A 23946-nucleotide genomic window follows, 5' to 3' on the forward strand; every position below is an offset into this window, starting at 1 on the left:
GACAGCTGCACCCACTCTCGTGAAATAAATGACGTGAATCTACAGTCCTTTGTGGTCGTGTCTTGGCAGCCAAACAAAGGTGGCAGCATTTCTACATCTAGTTTGTAAAGTCTCAGAAGTTTTAGGCTTCAATTTTTTCGCAAAGAACCCATGTCGACTATAATGAATGCATTTTAGAGATGCTGTGCTGAAAGCTGGCAATGGATAAAGCAAGAACATAAAAGGAGCTTATTCGTAAAGCAAATAGTTCTTCTACAAACCTTAAGAATGAAGTGGCTTTCAAAATCAATTCTAAGACTGAAGGATTGGATTGAAGTACCTGGCTCTGGCACTTATTAGCTATCTCATTTGAGGCAATTCCTTTACCTCTGTGAGACCAATTTCTCAACTGAAAAATGCGGATAATACTTGCCTGAGTTTTTCTGAGAACTTGAATGAAATATTCAAAGTATCATATAAATATTAATATACACTAAGTGCAATCTTCCTATGTTTTATGAATTACTCACTTTAAATAGTACTTAGAAAGTGGCTGTCCCTAACATGAAACAAAAACCAGATCCAACTCAGTTACTGCAGAGGAACTGGCCTCAAGAGGACGGGTCGCTTTCAACTCAGTCAACTGCTATTTACCTCACAGGGTTACTGTTAAGAATTAAATGAAAATTACATTAATATTAATAAAGCATTTGTTCTCATTTATTTTACAGGTAACAAATCATGTTAGGCTTCAACTGTGTAACTTTTTTCCCCCAAAATGAGGAGATATGTCAAAAGCAAAAATTCCTCCAATTAGATGTAAATCTTGAATATATTTCCTATTATGTTTGTCAAACTATTTAGATATGATAGATTTTAAAAGATGTGTAGGTTTTTATGCCTATCCCTTTAGTTTCAATAAATCTGGTCACTTAACTCTATCAAGTGCACATGTAGTTATAAATGAGTACAGTTGTAGTCTGTGGGCCAACTCTTAGGCTGTGAACTCTACGCATAGGAAAATGCATGTTATTGCCAGCAACGCCTGGCACACAGTAAGCACTGAACTGATATTTGTGGAACAGTCACTAGGCTACCACTTTCTAACTATCTAACCTTGCAAAAACGACAATCTTTGTCTCATCTGTGGGGAGACTACCATTGTTGACTCAATCTACCTTCAGAGATCAGACTGAGAAAATGCCCCTCAACAAATTACGGTTTTTAAGCTTTCAATAAGTTCCCAGATTAATTTAGAGAACAACAGAGATTAGAAAAACAAATGATGGGCACCTTGAAAGCTTAACCAATGCTCGCTGCATGAATGTTCTGGATAGATTGCTAGGGCAGTCTGAAAACAGGGCCATGTTTTGCACCTCCTCCTATCAAACTGAGGAGTCCACTTCCTCATCCCTTGAATCTAGGCCGGGCTTGTGACTTGCGTTGACCAAAAGAATGTGGTGACAGTGACGTTCTGTGAGTTCTTGAGCCAGGCTTTGAAGCTCCTGCCTTTGCCTTCCTGTTACTGAGAGCACCATGCATGCCATAAGCCCAAGATAAAGGGCCACGTGGAAAGACTCAGCTGTGGCCCCCTGCCCCCAGCCAAATCTGCCAGCTGAACAGAAAGACCAGATGAGACTAGCAAAAAAACCACTTAACCAAACCACAAATCCGTGAGAAACAATAAACTGTTTTGTTAAACCACTACATTTTGGGATGTTGATAAGCAGTAACAGGCAACTGATGATAAGTTATCTAACCCTCAAAGCGCAACCATTTGCGTGGCTTTATAGTTGAGGAAACATGTAGGTTAAATAATCTGCCGAGGTCACACCACTCTGAAGTGTTCTAAGAACTGGATGCAGGTATTAAACGGCCAGCTCTGTGTCTCCTTCACTGTCATCCTGCCATCATGAACCTGATCAGTTCTTTCTGCCAAGGGCAGGCATCTTTCAGAGCTCTGGCTGTAAGATAAACTCTGTTACCTTTTTTATAACCCACAGAGGTAATGTGTCCTGATCTGACACTTCTGCCAGGCTTGTCCATGACAGGGAAACGCATTGCCAGCTGTCATTAAGACCCAGCACTCCACAAATGCACCCCATTCTGCTTCCTGAGACTCAATAACACTAACTTATCCCAATATAAAATACTTCATGACATTTCTGCAATTATATTCATTCATTTAGATTTTAGCCAGCAACAATTACACAAATTGTGACAGTTTCTATCATGGGCCATAGAATATATAATATTAAAAAAAGTCAGTCAGATAAACCTTATATTTAATCATTTCTTATTTAAAACATCTTTTTATATACCCCAAGTAGTAAACCATCTACCAAAAACAAACAAAAAATTTATCTTCAATTGTGAAGGTGATAAATGTTTTCAAAGAGAATTTACCACAATAATCCGTTTTGTCCCCACCAAAAATAATGTACCTGAACTTTAAACAAAATTCACATTTTATTTAGGTTGAAATAAACTATACAAAATTGATTTTCTTCACCAAAAATAACAGCAATATTTTCTGTATTATTCCTAGATAAACCACAAAATGAGTATTTTTGTAGGTTTTCCAGGTGTTGCTTATAAATCAAGACGAGGCAGTAGATATAGTCATGGAAAAAGAGAGAAGACGGAGACATCAGTTGTCGGTATCCATGGCCTCTGATCCTGTGCTGACCATGAAGCAGAGGTGTTCAACAGAGACCTGCTGAAAAGCTTATGGAGCTGGAGGGAATGTAAACAGCAACAACCAGACGTGGAACAACAATGGCAGGCTCTTCCATCCAAACTTTAACTGTAATCTGTTCTTTTAAGTTCATTTGAGAGAGAGAAAATCTACACTGAAATCCTTGTTTGGTGAGTTCACATGTTTTTCTCACTGTCTGGTAATTCCCTTAACTGTCCATTACAGATTTTTAACAACATACGTAAAACTCCTACTATTCAAAGGTCAATTGTAAGCTTCATTGTAACATTTTAAAAAATGTATTCCTTCCTCCCACACCTCCTCAAAATTTATTTCTTCAAAAAACTGATAACTCAATACCTGACAATTAGATCCACAGTGATAATAAATGTGATGTCTAAAATGACTTAACTAAAACAATTCCCAAGTGCCATTAGCAGAGATCACGCAGAACTGTAACACGGCACTTTCAACGCTATCTTCTGGAAGAACAGTTAGGTCTCCAAAGCACGAGAGTTGAAACAGGAGCCATCCAAATAGGCAGATTATCAATGGCTAATGTACTCAATGGGAGGCCTATAGGTCAAGATATTCAGTGATTAAGTGGCCTACACATACCTTACAGATTTTCTGTAAGATGTTTTCAAATTTCTTACAGATTTTTTCAAATATCAAATATAAGAGAAAGCCTACTTCAAAAGTCTCTTAGGTATTCTCAATGGTTTCTGAATTCTCTGTAGGAAGCTCTGACTTAGCTGTATAGAGTTTGATATATGTGTCCACCATTAAATCCAGATCATGTTTTATATCAAAATTTATGTTAAGCAAAGCCAAGTTACTCGACCTTTGGTCTGTCAAAGTGTTCCTCAGGTATGCTTTGAGACGCTTCCGCCCGTTTTCATAGCGTTCATTCTCAACCTTCATCACAGGAAGGATACAAAGGACCTTCAGCAGTGCATAAACATTAGGAAAAAACTTGATGTCTGGCAGATGGAGGGCTTCATAAATGGTGGATGGAAGCTCTATATCTTTCCCTCTGTGTTTCCACTTGATTCTCCAACAGTGCAGCTCGGCCGAGAGCGTGTCAGGATTGGGTAAGTCGCTTCTGTACATGTCAGCATGATGCTCCTCTGACGTGTTGAACTTGAGCTGTCCCATGACAGACGGGACCAGAGATAAGCATTTAAGAGCTTTGAGGTGCTGTTCTGAGAATATATCTTTCAGTTCCTGAATAATGTGTTCCACTGTTGGGACACTCAGAGTTTCTTTATAGTAACCCTCAGAGGTTAGCTGAGATTCCAGGTTACCTTGCTGTGCTCTGCGGAATTTCCCAGGGAGCTTCATTTGAATATCAAGTTTGGTTGCCAAATTTGTGGCTTCCTCAAACCAAAATTCATGATAAACTTCAATATTTTCCATCACTTCATTTAGTGAATGCAGCACTGCAGTCAAGCTACTGGCTGCAAAGAAGACATCAGAGGTTTGCCCCTGGAGATTTTTCCCAAAGGCTCTTGTAAAAGATAGAACATTTTTAAGAACAACAATGGTAACGATGAAATCAAAATCTGTTACTGCACTACAGAGGACAAATGCTCGGCCAGCTATACAGTTATTCCATCTAATACTTGTGTCACTATTTATACCATCTAAACATAAAACAAGTGCCTGGAGGAGGTCCACTAAAATCTCGAAAGCATCATGCCTGCCTGTCCAATGAGAATGGCAAATCTCCTTCAGTTCTTTACCCCGTTCTTCATTGTTCTGAAAGAGGACAGTGATTACATTGTCAAGTTCTAAAAGCAGTTGTGGTGATCGATGGAAAAAGGAACAAACTTCCTCAATTGTTCCTAATGCAACAGACACTCCCATAACAGGCACAGATTTTGCCAACCACATATTTAAGGCACAGGAAGAGCAGAGTGTGTAGATGGCTTGGGGATATTTCTCTAAAAGTCTAGAAGCAACAACTTTCATTTTGGAAGAAAATCCACTGGACACAATGTAAGCCTGACCACGGCAATACTCCATGTTTAATCCCCACTTCTCAGTTATTGTAGTGTGAAATTTCACAGCCAAAATTTCTGCATCAGCTTCATAAGGCAGGAAGCCCACGAACTCCTCTCTCAGGTTATGAGATTCATCAACAAACCTCACCAACACAGGCAGGTGCTCTTCCCCTGCTATGTCCACGACATCGTCAGTGATAATGGAAAAGAAGTGAGAGTCTCTCACCTCCCTGAGGGTTTCTTCCCGGATGCAGCTCTCACAGATCTCCAACATCTGTTTCTGCTGTGTTTTCGAACAGAACAATGTGTTAACTGCTGTTGTCTCAAAGCGCTTTCTCAGAACCTCTTCACCAGAATTTATCCGGCACTCCAGCAGGGCTTGAAAGTTATCAGGAGTAAAGAGACCTTCTGGGATTTCATCAGCTTCATGTCCATCCAGAGGTATGTTTTGTTTTCCCATAAGAATCAAAATTTCAAATAAAGATTTTAAGTATTCTTTGTTTTCCTTCTCCTCAAGGGTTAAAGGTAAAATGTCTTCATCCTGTTCTTCACCTCCCTCTTCTGCACTGGGCTTCTGAGCACTGCTGTTGTTTATTTCTTTATGTTTCTGTTCCTGCTCAGACGTTTCATCAACTGAAAAAACAAAGGATTAATTTTATAAACAGGCCCGTGAGGAACTATATATAAACAAAAAGATTACACTTTTGATTGGTTAAATATTTGAAATCCACAAATCATTCATTCAGCATTCACACAGCACCTACTGGACCACAGACTAGGATACAGAGATTAAAACAAGACACTCACACTCTACTGTGGGAGACAAATACTATGAACAGATATATTTAATCCTCCATGTAAATGCTGTTACAAGAGAGGAAGGATTTCTTATAAACTTAACAACAAGGTGCAGCACACCCACAGAGTAATAACAGACAGTCTATGCTCTCATAAAAAGGAAGGGGGACAGAAATAATATTTATTGAGGCACTGTGTTGGCATTTTATGTGTATCATGTTACTCCCTCTTACAGGTAGGTGGTATCAACTCCATTGGACAAATGAGGGCCGTAAATAACTGTCCAAGGTCACAGAGGCAGTTAGAAGGATGGAGGTGAAATTCAAATCCAAGCCTGTCTGGCTCCAAGGTCCAAGCTAATGCTGTTTCTATCAAAACATTAAGCTATCGTTTTATATGGGTGATGAGACTGTTATACAAACCAATATAACATAAAGTATATTCATGCAATTTTCAGGGCTAATATTAGAAACCTTCACCTAATCTCTTCATTTTGGATAGGAAAACTGAAGCCCTGAGGTTAAGGGTCCTGCCCAGAGTCAGACACATAACCCTACAAATCCTGGCTCCTGTGGTCTCTGTAGGCTCACTTTCTAACCCCCATGAGTTATGAGAAGCTCCAACAATAAATGAGTGCAGTTCCCCAAATCTGACATCATGTTTCAAGCTACTCTATTTCTGGACAGAATACCCTTCCTGCCTTTCTGTGCCTGAGTCCATGTCTCCTCATCTATAAAGGGGGAAAATAATAGAACTTACCTCAGGGCTATTCTGAGAATAAAATGAATTAATGTAAGTAAAGCACTTGGAATAACGACGTGGCACACAGAAAGCACTCAATAAAAAGTTACATGAATAATAGTAATAGCAGGAGCAGGAGGAAATAGAGGAGTAGTAGTAATAACTAACAAAACCAAAACGACTTCTAGTCCTCATCCTTTGGTGACACAGCTCAGGCATCAGTACCTGCAGAAAGGCTACTGTGACTCCAACCCTCCATAAGGCTAAGTGTCCCACAGCACTTATTCCTTCAACATTTACCAAGAACTTATCACGTCCTACACATCCTCACTGTTGCCTTTCCTTCCCTACGCTGGGACACGGTCTGCGTGTCTGCCACGCATACCACACGAGAACACCTAGTGCAGAGAAGGCAAAGTGGATGGCACAGTGTATTCAATAAAGACCAAACTGAACTAAGACTTTCACCTCACAGACAATTCCAGACCACAGGACAACGCCTGACACACTCTGACATCATTCTCACGGTAGGTTTTGGACATAAAACATATTTATTTGTCCTTACCAGGTCAAGGCCTTTTTAAAAGGCATTCAGAAGTTGAGTCATTAACACTATCACTTACTTTTTTTCTGTTTCAGTGTCCTGATTTCATCTTCACTCTAAATGACAAGAAAAAAAGAAAAGCCATCTTTAAAGAAAACTGAACTGCAGTATATCATCATAGACTCACAAGTAAAAAGCAAATTTTGAGTCAAATTTAATTCTTTCAAGAGCATAAATTCTTTATAAGGAATATATTCTTCAAACAGACAGATGACAGGAAAACCAAAACAATAATTTGCTAATGACTCCAAGCTTATAATAAAATACTAGAGGGGAAAGAATACATCATTTAACTTACTTTATACCTAAATCACTGTAACTTTGGGTTACAAGTGTACTGGCTAACAAAAGGCATGAAAGTATACCATGTTACTTGGGGGTCAAATCCAAGGGGAGACAAATCATGCCTTCCCCACCCCCAGTCTAACCTGGGGGATGCCATGTAAGAAGGAACTGCAGGATCTCAGAATCTAACACAAAAGCTATGAGAAATCCCTGGGAAGCAGAAAGGGACACAGTGCTGATATGGAGGAGAAATGGATGCATACAACAGAGAGGGCCAAGTGGCAAATACAGGGTTAGACTGAGGAAGAACTTTCCAGTCGTGTCCTTTTCTCTCCCTCTCACCCAATACAATGCTTAGATCACAACCCACCCTATCACTATTCTGGGGCAGGAAAGCAGCAGTACCAGTGACAGCTGGAGACAGCAGGGTACCTGCAGGGCAGCATGGGACATGACACTGGTAACAAGAAATGTCAGCAGCCTAGCCAACCTGAACATTCCCTCCTTATCCTGTGGGATGCAAAGTTACAAGGATGGCAGATCTGGAAGGCTGTGCCTGTTGTAAGGTATCTGAGGTTCTCTGGCAGGCAGAGTAAGGGAAATGACAGCTAAAGGACGGGAAGCAGTGGAGCTCCTCACCCCTGGCACACCTTCCTAAGAAGAAAGCTGATGTGGAGGACTGCTGTGTAGTGTCTGCCTTCATCTATGAGAATTCCCAGAACAGTTCTGTTCCAAATATTCCAAGAGAATAAGAGAGCTCCCAGAAACAGCTCTGCACATATGTACACTTGGCAAATGACAGAGGTGGCATCTTACACGAGTAGAGGAAAGGACAGATTAACAGACCATGTCGGGAAAACCGGTTCTCTATAAGGAGAAAAATAAAATTATCTCTCTACTGGACAGTATACATACAAACTCCAAGTGGATCAAAGATCTAAATATGAAAGGTAGACATAGAAGAAAACAAAGAAAATTAGATAAATGGTATCTTAAAAAAAAGTACATAGTAGGTGGAGTGAAATGACATATTAAACACAGTAGCATGGATACCAACAGGAGGGGAGGAATGCAAACGGTAAAAGTGAAAGCAGGATAAACAGAATAAGGGCCTTGCTGGCAGCAATGAAGACAGAGAGCCATGGACCGAGGAGTCCGAGTAACTTAATTTTGTTCACCTAAGGTCAACAAAAAACCAGGCTGGTTTCAATCATTAGAACTAAAGGTTATCAAAGGAATATAAAAACATGCATAAAGTGATATACAGAGATTTAAAAGCTTTTCTAAACCCCGTCAGTACTTACTAATGATAGAACCCTTATCTCTAGTAAAACTATCCATGTCTTAACTTTTATACTTTCCCTTTCTTTATCCTCTGTGCTGAATTCTGGAAATATACCTCAGCTCCACTTTCCTTACTACAAAAGAAAAGGTAGTGGTTTTTTCCTTCTTCCCAGGAAAGAAAGAAGCCATTGGGCTGTAATTAAAGCACACTTTGGCCCAAGTTAGTGAGTATCAACTGACTAAATTTGAGGGACATTTTCCAATTTAAATACTAAAACAAACTAATCATCTTACATCCAAGCTACTTCAATATTAACCACAGCATTCATTTCCCATAATGCTACCTTTGAAATATAGAGTAATGTGTTCAATTTTAATGTGAATGCATCTATATTTGATTTCATAGTATTCAGGAGGGGTGGGAAAGCTGAAAGCACACTGACATACCAATTCTTTTATTCGTTTTCTGTGCCTACTATGTGGATTGTTCAAATGGCTGGTAAGATCAAATATTGTTGGTATTGCATTATCTCGAAGAACTGTCCTATAAGGACTCTGAAAAAGAAAAATGTGTTAATTCAGACATGGTCCTTCAGAATGTATTACACATCAATAAAATTCTACGTTAATGATTTCCCCAGCACCCCTTCAACTCCAGCTCTAAAGTGTAGAGACTTGCAGAATTGATCATGTCAGTCCAGATCGGCTTATTATTTCTAACTCTTTCTGTATTTGCCCTTCTGTCAATCTTACTATTATAAATTAAGAACTGAATTGACACTAGGCATAAAAAATAAAATGTATTTGCATTTTGCATATATATTTCTAATGCACCCTGCCAGCTACTTTACCTGTTCTGCCCTTCCATGAGCCCACAAAATCTACAGCAGGCACAGAAGTTTCTCAAATAATCTATACTCTTGTATGTCTGTAATAATTCTTCCCTCCTTATCCTGCTGTTCCCTCCACTTTTGCTACTATTATTAAGAAGCAGCAGGCACAGCGAAATAATACTGGACTAGGACCCAGGAGACCCAGGACCGAGGAACAGCGACTCACTCTGAGACCCGGGCCAAATACTTTCCCTTTTTGGGGTTGCTTCCTCTTCAGAAGGAAATTCAGGTATTGAACTAGATCAACATTTCCCAAAATGGAACTACTCACATACTAGTAGTGATCACGTTTGCCACTTCAGTTATACCACATCTGTACTTGCACATAATCCACTCCCTTTTATAGCTAACATTGTCTTAAGCAATAAAAACTATAAAATAATGATTTGATGGGCTAGTTATATTTTTAAAACATATTATAAAACTTCTAAAATAAAAATTGATTCGTGTGCCACTTAAAATCACTCACACCACAAGTGATATACATAATCACACTTTTGCAAACACTAAACTAGGTATTTCTAAATTCCCTTCTAATCCTAAAGTTCTTATCATTGAGGGATGACCATCCTCTATCCTAACTCCTGTTAACCTAATCCAATCTGGCTAGAAGCTGGGTACATACTTGGATGGTGACAGTCTTCCATAGTCAGCCCAGAGGAGGTCACACAGGGACAACAAGCTTATTAAGAAGTGGAGTAACAGATGAGTAACTGCTACTACACTCCCCCTAGCTAGTCCAAAGAAACAGTGCCTTTAATTTCTTCCTGAATTTGCACTGATAAAGACAAAACACACTTCATTTTAAAAAGCTTCCTTGAGAGCAATGACTGTTTTAAAGCTAACTAGTAAAGCACGTTCAAAGAATATGCCAAACAAAAATAACAACTCCTATATTTTTTCACCCAGGGAAGGAAGGTTAGGAAGATACGAAGGAAAAATATAAAATTAAAAGCAACGTATTATCTGAGGTTTTATCCAAAGAGTTGTTAAACACATTTGGGAAAAATTTTTATTCAGATTCAGTGTTTTCTAGTTCAATCCCATGCCTCACAGAAAACAAAGAAGACAATCTATTTCTTTTTAATTTTTTTGGTGAGGAAGATTGGCCCTGAGCTAACATCTGTGCCATTCTTCCTCTATTTTGTATGCGGCACGTCGCCACAGCATGGCTTGACAAGTGGTGCATAGGTCTGCACTGGGGATCAGAACCCGTGAACGCTGGGCTGCTGAAGTGGAGCACATGACTACTATGCCACCAGGCCAACCCTGAAAATCTATAACTCAATGATACTCAGATTCTAGTGCTGAGCCCATTATCCTGAGTCTACTAGGCAGTTTGAATCAGGAATTCATTAGGGAAACAAACATCGAAGCGAGCAAAAATTATACTCTACCCAAAGCGTTTCATCTTTCCCACTTAGCAACCATCTCAAAAAGCAAACCTTCACACACACAGTCAACTCTTTATATCTTACCAATTATTAAACAAGGAGAGGAGAGATAAAACATTCTAAGGAATTTTAAAAATTCAAATAAAATTAATTTCCGATAAAGCAAAGATATGACAGACCAGAAAACAGAATATATGAATGATAAACATGCGACTTTTTATAAATTTTGTTAAGTACGCATGCCAAAAGGGGCTATATTCAATTCATGTATGTGATAATTTTAACTCAGTACCAAGATTTAACCTTCAACTGCTGAATTAAGGTTTAAGCATAAAGCAATAACCTTACTCTAGCATCGAAGGTAATATTTGGCTTTGGTCGAACTAGCCACAAATGCCTACTGATGAAACCTTAAATGCCAAACTAATGAAGTCAAAACTCTTCAACATTTGGATACAGATACCAGATAATCCAGCTTTTAATAGCAGTATCTTCTACATGTGCAGAAGGAACATTTTCTCTCATTTGCATTAATTTATTCAAGAAGGAAGAATCATGTGGAAATTTAAAAAGCGAAAATAGCTCATCTTTCTGTTCTATGCTCTGACTAAGCAAGAATATGAGTGAACTATATCTTAAATTTTTCACATTAATCTTGTTGGAATTATCTAATTAAGAGACCATTATTTATTACTAAAATAAAAATATAAAAATGCATATGGCTTGTGTATTTAAAGTAATAATTTGGGATATTTTTACTTAATGTCAAGAACATAAAAGTAGTTTGCCTTTTAAACATATGAAATCTCTTATTCTGATTGATCGTTATGACCCTCTTAACAAAGCAAGGCAAAAATATCCCTCAAATATTCGTGATTAAACTGTTGAACCGGAATTGGCTCACCTCCCAATGACTTCACAAGTATCTGCTTCAATTAATTTTGAGAAATAAAATAACCCAATCATTCTTTAGTTTTCTGATGCCTCTGCAAAATGTATCTGAAAAAAATATCAAAATAAATTGCTGCATAACAACATATAGTGTACCTTCAAATCAAGTTTATGTCTATCCCAATATCTGATGATACAGTAGTTATACCTGAACAAGAATATATTAGCTATTTAACAAAACTGTCTTCCTACCTAGTTTTTAAAGTGTTTCAAAGCTGCTTCATTTCAGTCAAATCTGCCCTATTTGTGCCTTTTGGGAATCACAGCAATAACACAATCACTAAGGGTTAAAAATTCTAGAGCTCAGGAATTATGCCGTTTAACCTCATTAGAAACTGGGGCCCAGAGAGGGGAAGTGACTTGGCCAAATTCACAGTTAACAGTAGTAAGGCTGAGAGACCCAGGTCTTGATATGAAATTGCGAATTATTGATGGAAATGTTTTTTCACATTAATTGTATGATTTGCTTCCTGTTGTATCTAGCACATAAAAAGCACATAACAATATATATAAAAACAAACAGCTCCGTTCCTCAAGGAAGATTTCACTCATAAAAAAGCTCTAGAGAAGCTGCTCCAAATAAAAATGCCAAGTTTACCTTAAATACATACTTTTACAATGTAAAATTTTCTGAAGGCTACACAGAAGTTTGAAAGTGGCTACCTCTGGTGAGTAGGAATGGGGCATCAGATATAGAGGGGTTAAAAAAAAATTTTTTTTAAGAACAATACAGATACTATTCAGCTTTAAATCTGTCTTGTTAAAATAAAAGAAGAAAAAAAAGTGGCCAGGTGTAAGGATACCCTCCACCATTAACAGATAAAGATTTACATTTCCAACCAGATACTGAGTGAGTGAGAGAGAGGGAAAACAAAAAAACCAAGCCCCGCTATTACTTACAGTTCGACAGATCATAGAGGTCTCAAAGTGTTTGGCACATAATCGATAATGTTTATTTAGTTGATCAGGTGTTTTATCTTCTAAATCTGCTCTCCTACAATTCTCCACCCACTTCTGGCATCTATAAATAAAACAAAAATACAATTATGGAATATGAGCTCAACGTTTAAATTTCAGCATTCAGTTTTAAGGCAATTATATACTATGGACAATGGATTCCTGCTCCCCTCTACCTGCAGAACATAACATCATTTGAAGAAGATGATTAATAACAAAATGAGAGCTGGAAGAAATCCTAGAAATCATTTAGTACATTCAATTACAGACAAGGTTAAGAAGTAATCTGCTCAGAGTCATGTACAAAATCAGCAGCAAAACCAGAACTTAAATCTGAGTCTTTTAACTCCCAGGACACCCTAGCAACAGAGAGGACTCCATCATCAATAGCACAAGTGAAAAGCTGCACAACCATGAGGCCAATGGCCTGACATTCCCCTCAGGATTTCAACTTAAACAAGTATATGAAACAACAGTGTCACTGTAGAAAATCAGTGAGTAGATGTTCTATAAATAACTAGAGTTTCTTATGGAAGCATGACAGCTGTATTCATTTGTATTATGAACATGATTATTACCTACAATGATACATACAGACTAGACTGCCAACTCCATAAATGCAGGGATTATGTCTACACAATCTAGTACACAGAAGGTTTTGAAGGTAGTAAACAAGACAAAGTCCATACCCTCTTGGTGCTTAAACATCTGCAGAAAAAATAATAATAATAATAATAATGCTTACTAAGCACTTACTATGAACCAAACATTGCTCTAAGTCCTTTCCATAGGGGGTAGTATTATTAGCCCCCTTGTGTAGATAAAGAAATGAAGACACAAAAATGTTAAGTAATTTCCTAAAGGTTATAAACTAGATCTTTCCTTCATTCCTCAAGTTTCTATTCTGCCATGAATAAACAGCGTCATAAATGTGAAAACATACTTTATAATTACATCATAGTACATTTTCATATGTCTTAACATTCCAACTCACCCCTCCACACACCCGGACACTTAATTCCCTCCACTCTCAATACGTAAAGCCATGGTGAAATGTGATTATCTAACCTAAACCAAAACCACACCTAAACTGCACAGCATTTCATCCGACCAAGAAGTATCACTGCCCACAGTAATGATGCCTAAGATGCTCATATTTTCATATTTTTATACAGCTGCACAATATAATTATAAACACTTCATGTTTCAACATCCAAATATTTAGTATAAAAACTGTCTCGCTACAAAATAACTTGCCATATTGCTACAGTTAACTTTGCTTTTTAATTCTTGAATCTCTGGAGAGCTTCACACAGAACACTACTGTCTGTAGGATCTCTGAACTATGCTGAAACAGCTTTCTGATACCAAGAGCACCCAGATTCAAACAGCGCAGACTGGGCAGAAAGCCCAATTAACTACATCTACGTCTCTCATATCAGATACCTAGAAATAAATCTAGTGAAAGATTTCCAAGGCCTCTAATATAAAAATATTTTAAATAAGTGGAGGGAGGGGCCAGCCCCGTGGCCGAGTGGTTAAGTTTGTGTGCTCTGCTTCTGCGGCCCAGGATCTCGCTGGTTTGGATCCCGGGTGAAGACATGGCACCACTTGTTAGGCCACGTTGAGGCGGCGTCCCACATGCCACAACTAGAAGGACCCATAACTAAAATACACAACTATGTACTGGAGGGATTTGGGGAGAAAAAGCAAAAAAAAAGAAAAAGAAGATTGGCAACAGTTGTTAGCTCAGGTGCCAATCTTTAAAAATAAGTAAATAAATAAATAAATGGAGGGATATTCATGGATTGGTACACTGACTTCTAAAGGTATCAATTCTCCCAAATTGATTTACTGATTCAACACAATCACAATCCCAGCAAGTTATTTTGTGCATGTCTGTGTGTGTGTATGTGTGTGTGTGTGAGAGAGAGACACAGAAAATAAATGACAAGATGATTCCAAAACTTTTTATACAGAAATTTAAAGGACCAAGAATAGTCAAGACAATCTTAAACTGAAAGATTTACATTACCAGATATTAAGATTTACTACAGCGCTTACTCAGACAATGTGGTCTTGGCACAGGGATAAAACAATGGAACAAAATGGAGAGCGATGGATACTTAAGACAAAGGTAGCAGTGCACAGCAGTGAACACAAATTTTTTTCAAATAGTGCTGAGTCAGTTGGAATGAATCTTGACCCCAACTTTCACACCATATACACAATAAACTCCAAGTGAACTGTAGATCTAAACATGAACAGCAAAACAATAAAGCCTCTAAAGGATAACATGGGAGACTACCTCCACTATCTCCGGCAGACAAAGATGTCTTAAAGAAGGCAACAGAAAACACAAATGCCAGAGGAAAAGATGAGTTAGTTAGGCTACTTTACACTTAGTAACCTTTCTTCATTAAAAGAAACCATTTAAGAGTGAAATGGCAACACACAAATGGAAGAAGGTATCTGCAATACATACACATATCCAAGATTGGACTCATAGCCAAAATGCATATGAAGAGCTTCTACAAATAAATCAGACAGCCCAGTACAAAAATGGGCAAGAGACTTGAACAGGCAATTCACAATAAAAAGGTTATCCAGACAGCCAATACATATGAAAAATAAATGCTCATTAAAAAAACCTCAATCTCATTAGTCATCAGGGAAATATTAATTAAAACCAAAACAAAATATTACCATTTACCCGAAAGTATGACTACCATGTAAAAGAGATAACACCAAATGTTGATGGAAGGTGAAACAGCTTTGCCCATCAACAGCAGAAAGGATAAACTGTGGTATACGTTTTTTTTTTTTTTTAAAGATTGGCACCTGAGCTAACATCTGTTGCCAATCTTTTTTTTTTTCCCTTCTTCTTCTCCCCAAAGCCCCCCAGTACATAGTTGTATATTCTAGTTGTGAGTGCCTCTGGTTCTGCTATGTGGGAGGCCACCTCAACATGGCCTTGATAAGTGGTGCCATGTCCGCGCCCAGGACCAGCAAAACCCTGGGCCACCAGAGTGGAGCACGCAAACTAAACCACTCGGCCAGGGGCCGGCCCCTGTGGTATACTACTACACATGGAACACTATTTGGCAATGGGAATGAACAAACTAGCTAGATCTCACAAATATATTGTAACACAAAATAAGCCAGGAGTACACACTATATGATTCCTTTCATATTAAGTCCAAGAATAGGCAAAACTCACCTATGGTGATTGTGCAGAAAAAGAGTTAACACGGCAGGCCCGAGACTGCTATCCTTAGAAAGCCTTGTTTCTAAGGTTGGCCTTTTGGCTAGTGTCTGGGAACTTGGCTGGTAAATAGTTCCCTACACTGACACAAAACTTTCCCTAACTGATAAGGTGGCTCACTGTGTCTGAACTGTTTGTGCATACCATCTGATTTATACTGAACACCTGCCTTCCTTCCGGGAGCCTGGAATATTAGTAAATGCTAGGCAGAGAGTGTCTATGTGACTAGACCCCAATAAAAACTCTGGGCACTAGGTCTCTAATGAGCTTCTCTGGGCAGAAATGTGGCACACATGTTACTGCATTTTCACTGCTGGGGAAAAGTGGGCTCTGTGGGACCCCTCACGGGAAAGAGAGAACATAAGGAAGCCTAAACACGGATGCCTCCATCTCTACCTGTGCCTTTTCTCCTCACGGTCCAGATGCCTGTTCTTACTGCATCACTGTAATAAACCTTAGCTGGGAGTCCGACGACATGCGGAGTCAGGTGAGTCCCTCCAGTGAAGCTCTGAATACGGAGGGTGGCCTTGGAGACCCACAACACAGTGATGACAGTCAGAGGAGTGGATACATTCAGGGGTAACAACTAGGACTGGGCACAAAGGAGGCTTCTCAGGTGCTGGTAATGCTAGACCTTGAACACTACCTGGGTATGTTCATTTTGTAAAAATTCATCAAGTTCTAGACTACCATTTTGCACTTTTCTCTACGTATATCATATATCAATAAAACTGCTTCCCTCACTCTTCCCCTTCTGCTCAATAATCAACTAATCTAACGTGTGTGAAGTCAGACAGTGGCTACCACTGGGGAGAGTGGGACAATGACTAAGAGGGCCACAGAGGAGAGGGAGTTTGGGATGTTAGTAATATTCTTTTTTTTTTTAAATCTGGGCAAAAGTTTCATGGACATGTCACTGAAAATGCTACAAGTCATATACACTTATGATTTGTGATCTTCTGTGTATATGTTTTACATCAGTAAAGTTATAAAAACTACATATGACCGCAATAAGTCTTTTAATATACACACTTATACGCTTACATAAGTATATACATACTTAAACAATTATCTCTCAAATTTTTCTTTTTTTACTGTCTCCCCTTTCCTAGCTCTCCCTGTCATTGTTCCGTGCCTCGTACTCCAGACTCTGCAGTCTTTTCCCTTAGCAGAGCGGGAACGACTCCCCAAATCCATCTACTTCCAAACTTGTCTTTTGCCTTTCTCTAACCCTTCTCCACACTGCCAAGTAAATGTTTTAAAAAGTCTATTTGAGACGTCTTTCTCTGCTTAAGACCCTTTCATGGCCTCTCATTACTCTTAGGGTAAGGAACCAACTCCTCACATGTCTTAGACCTCACACAATCTGGACCTTGTCTACCTTTCCATCTTTATATGGCACCACCCTTCCACTCTCTTTGCCCCTCACATGCCTTACTTCAGTTTCATGAACGCACTGCGATCACTTCTATCCTGGGGCTGGTTCCCATGCTGTTTATTCAGCCTTGTATCGTCCTCTTGTTGTTTTTCACTTCCTTTGCACAGGAAAGCCTATGCAAAGATCAGCCTTCATATCTTAGCTGAAATGTCATCTCTTGAGGGGAAACTTTTCCTGATGCAGATGTGTGTACATATATGCGCAGGAGTATGTATATACATACACACACCCCCAGGTACGGTAGGCTCCTCAACCTCTCTGTACATGGTCTCTCAACATCCTATATTTACCCTCCTATACTATTACCATCGGTATAATCATGTCCTAGGTTCTCCCACTTAAAAACCCCCTTTACCTTGATCCTCTACACAGCAAAACTAGCTCGAGTCCATTTTCACCGTACCCACTTTTTCCCACGTTCTCTCCTTAATCAATTCAAAGGAGGCTTCTCTTTTATTCCTTTCCCACTGAAACTGCTCAAGACTAATAATGACTTCCATCCCGCCAAATCCAATGGACACTTTCTACCCTCGTCTTAATCACCCTTTCAGTACTATTCAACCATCACTCACCACTCCTTTTTACATCTTGTTTTTAATTTTTTCTTTCAATGATCTCCTACTACTGCAGCATTTCCAAAAACACATTCCAAGGAATACTAGTCAAAGAATTGTTCCCTTTATTAAAAAAAGGCTTCATGGGCAAATAAGTTTGGGTAATACTACAAATTTTATCCTACTCTTGAGGTTTGAGATATTCTTGTGGGACCTTGAACAAGTCAGCTAACCTCGCTGTGCCTGCTTTGGTCATCTGAAACCAGGGACTATCTCAAAACTTACAGTGAGGGTTAAGTGAAATAATGTACATAAAACACATAGAATAGGGCCTAGCACACAGAATATGAAGTATTCTATAAGAAGTATTATTATTATAACTCACAGCACTGTTTGGAGGATTAAATGAAATGCTATTAAAGTACTTTAAGATATTTTACAGAAGCAATTCTCAAACTTCACAGTCTCAGGACCCTTTACACTCTTAAATTATTGAGGACCCAAAGAGCTTTTGTTTATGTGGCTTTTATCTATCAATATTTATCATTATAGAAATTAAAACTGAGAAAATTTTTTAATATTTATTAATTCACTAAAAATAGCAATCCCATTACATGTTAACATACATAACATTTTAAGGAGAAATAACTATATTTCCCCAAACAAACAAAAAACATTCAGTGAAAAGAATGACATTCTTTTCCATCTTTGCAAATCTCTTCACTGTCCAGCTTAAGAGAAGATAGTGGCTAGATCCTCACATCTACTTTTGCATTTAATCTGTTGCCATATGTTGTTTCAGTTGAAGTAGATGAATAAAATCTGGCCTCACAACTGACATGCAGTTAAAAAAGGTTATTAAAATATTCCTCCTCTTCCCACATAATTGTGGATGTTCTCATTTGATACTACACAAAAACTCCACAGGTGGTGCTTCCTTTAAGGATCTGTTGCAATGCAGAATCTGAAACCAGACCAATGAGCACTGTCATAGTGAAATCCATTAGTCTATCCTGCACTTTGAATACAGCTTTTACCCACGCTTGTCTTTGTACAATCATGAATGGGTCAATTTGGAAAACATTACTTCAGAAAGTTATGCAGACCATCTGAATGGTAACACACTTCATTACACAATATATTTAAAAGTCACATTTATCAATCTCACCATTGATCTCATCAGAAAAGTCTTTAAGTAATAGGGAGCTGTCAAGTTCAAGGTCATGCACATAAACTTTCCAAAATTCTAATTTTTGCTTAAATGCTTGAAAGTCAGTTGTTTTACTTGAAGTGGCAGGCTTATTTCATTTATTTCCAAGAAAATGTCTACCAAACACCTGCATCTGAATAATCATACTTAGGAAATTTTAGAAAATGCAATACACAACTTACCAGAGCAATGATGTTATTCTACAGTATGCAGCCCCTGAAAAATGATGTTATTCTACGTTATGCAGCCCCTGAAAAGCTCCACTGGATCCACTTTACTTAGATATACTGTAGGCAACTAGACTTTTGGTGGTGAACGCGAGGCAGTCTACAGAAGTCAAAATATAATGATGTACCCCCGAAATTTATATAACGTTATAAACCCATGTGACCTCAACAAATAAATAAAACTCCACCGCGTGCTCCTGAGAGAACGAGCCCGAAAAAGGCAAGTACCAACAGTGTTATTATGAAAATAGGTTTTACCTTGTGGCCTCCTTGAAAAGCTCTTGGGGACCCCTCACGAGTGCCTGGAAAACTACCACTTACCATTTTCCAAGCTAGAATACATCAGCTCTCAAACAACTTTGATTAACCTGCCAGAAGAACTTTGGAAGACCTCACCACCTCAGGGTGAGCTGGTACTCACTGCCTGAGGAGGGCGAAGAGTGCTTCAAAGCCCAGCTCCCTCCAGCAGGAGCTACTCACAGCTCTGCCTGTGCCTGCACCGCGTCTGGGCACGGGCTCCACTACGCACCGCACCGGCCCCAGCTTCCTGCCAAGCCACCCCAGGGCAATCAAGTTTCAGGCTATTTTTTACTTTAATTTTAGGTAATCTCTGACCTCCCTGCCACTGCCCTAAAGTGAGCTGATTTTATTATTTCATATTTTTTTTAAAAAGAAAAAGCACATTAATGCGACTTTTTCTAAACCAAAAGAGCTATAGAGTATGAAATTCCACCCTGCACCCTTTATTAATTACACTCTTGAATTTTAAATTACTTCTAAATAGCTGTCTCTAAAAGTGTGCATGGAATTTGCAAACACGATGAATGGGAAATGTACTATTTAATAACATTAAATACATTTAAAATTGTTAATGACGTTAACTTCTGAAGAGTAAATTGATAATGTCACATTTTATCAACCTTCCCTACAACCCATTTACAGGAAAAAAAACTAGTTATAACTAATAACCCTAAAAATACTGATATTAATTCAATAATCACCTCTGGAAACTACTTCTTTATGGTAATTAACTCTGGAAATGACGGAAAAGAAACTGTCAAATACAGCAGAATTTGAAATCCTATCATATGAGAAGACTGGATCTGGATTAAAAAGTTAAGACCTTAAAGACATTACGTTAAATAAGCCAAACATAAAAGGACAATTATTGTATGATTCAACTTAAATGAAGTACCTAGAACAGACTAATTCACGGAGACTGAAAGAAGATTAGAGGGGGGAGGGAGTTATTGCTTAATGGCTTTGCTTAAGGTAATAAAAAAGCTTTGGAAATAGATGGTGATGGTAGCACAATATTGTGAATGTAATTAATGTCACGGAACTATACTCTTCAAAATGGTTAACGGTAAATTTTGTTATATATATTTTACCAAAGTTTTAAAAATTAATAATGTAATATACCAAAAACCGTTGAACTGTACACTTTAAATGGGTGAATTGTATGGTATGTAAAATTATATCTCAATAAAGATGGTTAAAAAAAGAGTTAAGAAAAGTTTGTGATTTGGTCTTGAAATATTCCGAGGGTTCTTACATAGCAAAGGGCACAGCTTTGCTCAGTGACCCTGGGGACAAAACTAGGACCTCCGAAGCATAAATTACAGGGAGGCGTATTTCCACTCAACACAAGGAAGAAACAAACGCCAAAGCTGTCCAAAATCCTCAAGTTTCCCCTCACAAGGCCGAGAACCATCAGTGGAGGTGTTTCAGCAAAGGGCCAACTGTCAGGAACACACAGGACCCCTAAAGGGTCCATAAATACCTTGAGGGTGGAACGCAAAATTGTGAGTACATCTTTTCTCAAGTAAAGGTCCTTATGCTAGATTCTCAAAAGTGACAGTGACCCAAAAAAAGGTTAAAAAGCCATTACTATTGAGGGAATCCCAGTATTTCAAGGGATACTGCACTAGATCTAAAGACTCCTTCCAGATCTGAGACTGTAGGCCCTATACGCCATACTTCCCCTCAAGACTATAATGAAAAGCATATTCACTACATGTGGACACAAATGACCTGTGGTCCAGAACTGACTAGTGGTGCCCTCAATATGCACCACTATATAAGCATATAAGCAAAATTTACTCCCAAGAATGTCCTTGGGATTAAATTTGGGTAAAGACAATGCTGAATGAGGTAAGACCTAGTCAGATTAAGATGCTCCTCTTCTCTGCTCCCAGAGAACCTAAGAGCTGTTCCTTTCTCATCTCCCAGAAATTTAAACACAGGAACAGCCCAGCGCTCAATCCTTGGACCTACCCTGCTTTATTTACTCGGCATTACGGCTTTAAACGCCTTTAAGAACACCCGTACTTACAATCTCCAATCTAGAAGTCTCTAAACTCCGGACTTGTGTACCTTTTTACAGTTTAGCTCTTAAATATTTAGGTCATTGATCTAAATGTGGGCCATTCTGAGTTCATGTCTGGATATGGTATGGAAAAAGACATCTATTCTTGAACCTATCAGACCTCTCAAACCTCTCATGTCCCAAACCAAACTTTTAATATTCTTCCACCAAATCTGCTCCTCCTAGTCTTCCACAGCTCAGTAAATGCTCAGGCTAAACATCTTAGAGTCACCCTTGACTTCTCTTTTTTTCTTGCAATCTACATCTAAACCGTTAACAAATCCTGGTGGCTTCACCTTCAAAACCTATCTCAAATGCAACAACTTACCACCTGCTCCCCTACTAACCTGGATTATCACAAATGCCTTTAACCAGACTTCCTGCTCTCACCTTTGCTACCCTACAATCTATTTAACAAGCAGCCAGTAATCCTATTTAAAGTAGACGCCTCTCTGCTCCCAGCCCTTCCAGGACTCTGTATCCCACTCAGAAAAAACCCACAGCGCTTCCCATGGTCTGTGACCTCCTACACAATGTGCCCCTACCATAGCCACACACGCACTTTCTGGGCTCACCTTTTCCCTCTCCCTCCTTCCTTAAACCAGCTCTAGCAGACCAGGGACTTCTGGCTGTACTGCTGACAAGCACGCCCTGCCCTTGCATTGACTTTCCACCTCTGGCAATGCTCTTCCCCTAGACATCTCCATGGCTGGCCCCCTCACCTACGTCTGGTCTTTGCTCAAATTCACCGTCTTAGTGAGGCCTTCTCCATCCATCACCCTGTTTAAAGTAACAATTGTGCCTCCCCTGCCACTCCTCATTCCCCTACCGCAACATCTGCTCTTTCTGCATAGCACTCATCACCGTCTGCCTCACTGTATATTTACTTGTCTATTCCCCTCACTAGAAGGTAAACTCCAGAGAGAAGGGTCTTTGATTTGCTCATCTGTACACTCTCGGTGCTCAGAACAATGCTTTGCACACAGTAGCCCTTTAATAAACCTTTGCGGAACTAACAAACAAACAGCGTGCTATATCATTATCGCCAGCCTATCGATCTGTCTCCAGAATGGACTGTAGCTTTCTGCAGGCAGCGACACTGCCTCATTCACCTTTGAATTCCCGGCGCGTAACACTGCTCGACACATAGTAGGTACTGAGGCGAAATGAATGAATCAACGACAGGCCTACGAAATATCCTCAGCCTTTCCAACGCAGGCCCCACGCCACCACCCTCTAAACATAAGCCAGAGCGTGTGGGCTGCCTCAAGGAAGAGGTTTCAATAGCGATTGCCATGCCCGCACGCGTACCTCCCCCCACCGCGCCGTTATCCCCACAAGAACCGAGCGAGATAACGAGTAACGGTCAGAGTCAGAATCTGAACCAGGAACAAGTCCCAAGGAGGGAGTCGTTGTGACTTGAGATCAAAGAAGGTGGCCGGACTCCAAAAAGAAACCCCGTCCCGGGGGTGGAGGGAAGGAGAGGGAAGGGACTCGGTGACCACAATCAAAGAACCCGAGTCCCTCTTTTGACAGCTGAGGATACTGAGGCCCAGAGAGGACAGCGTCTCGCCCGAGGTCACACAGCACGCTAAACAGGGCGAGAACCAGCCCCCCCGCCCCGCTCCCGCCCGCGCGCCGCCCCACTCGCTCCTTCTTTCGGGTGGCGCCCTCCGCGCCGAGCCCCCGCGGCGCACGTGCTCCGAGATCCCCGGACGCCCGCCCGCCCGCCCCCGGGCTAGGGTCGACGGCCCCGGAGTCCGCGGCGCCGGCCGTGGGAGCGCGCCCCGCGGAGGTGGGCCCGGCGGCCCGCTCGGCGCGCCGCTCACCTGGCCGGGTCCCGCGGGAACCTGAAGAAGGCCAGGTCCGACTGAGTGCTCTTCCGCGTGCAGTTGGGGGCAGCGCAGAAGTTCGGCATCGTCGCCCGCCCGCCGGCCGGCCCAGCCCTCCCCTCCCCGCCTCCTCAGGGCAGCCCGCCCGCCCGTCGGGGCCGGGGAGGGGAGCCAGGCCGGCCGGCCGGCTCGGCAGGGCCGGCGCGCCGGGGGAGGGGCGGGCGGGCGAGGAGCCGCGAGGGGCAGGAGGGGCGCCGCGGTCCGAGGCCGGGCTGGGGACGCGGCTCCACAGTGCTGTGAGCGGCCGGGAGGATTTACCGCCGCCGCCGCCGCTGGTGCACCTCCCGCCCGCCCGGGACGCTGCCGCCTCCTTCCCACAATGCACCCCGGCGCCCGGGGGTGCCCTCTCTTCCCTCAGCCTTCCTCCCCCGCCCCCTCCTTTCCGCCGACTCCTCCGCAGGC

General features: G+C 40.5%; 1 protein-coding gene across 1 annotated transcript; it reads right to left on the bottom strand.

Annotated features, from left to right (window-relative positions):
• Positions 1-2429: 2429 nt before the first annotated feature.
• Positions 2430-23843, bottom strand: THAP12 (THAP domain containing 12). Its single transcript, XM_046637571.1, has 5 exons — positions 23482-23843; positions 12534-12654; positions 8843-8950; positions 6846-6882; positions 2430-5316 (listed from the first exon to the last, which is right to left on the bottom strand). The coding sequence occupies exons 1-5, from the start codon at positions 23568-23570 to the stop codon at positions 3383-3385; spliced, it is 2289 nt and encodes a 762-aa protein (XP_046493527.1). The 5' UTR covers positions 23571-23843; the 3' UTR covers positions 2430-3382.
• Between the last annotated feature and the right edge of the window lie 103 nt (positions 23844-23946).

Source organism: Equus quagga, chromosome 14 (genome assembly GCF_021613505.1).
Source record: "Equus quagga isolate Etosha38 chromosome 14, UCLA_HA_Equagga_1.0, whole genome shotgun sequence".
Classification (NCBI taxonomy): Eukaryota; Metazoa; Chordata; class Mammalia; order Perissodactyla; family Equidae; genus Equus; species Equus quagga.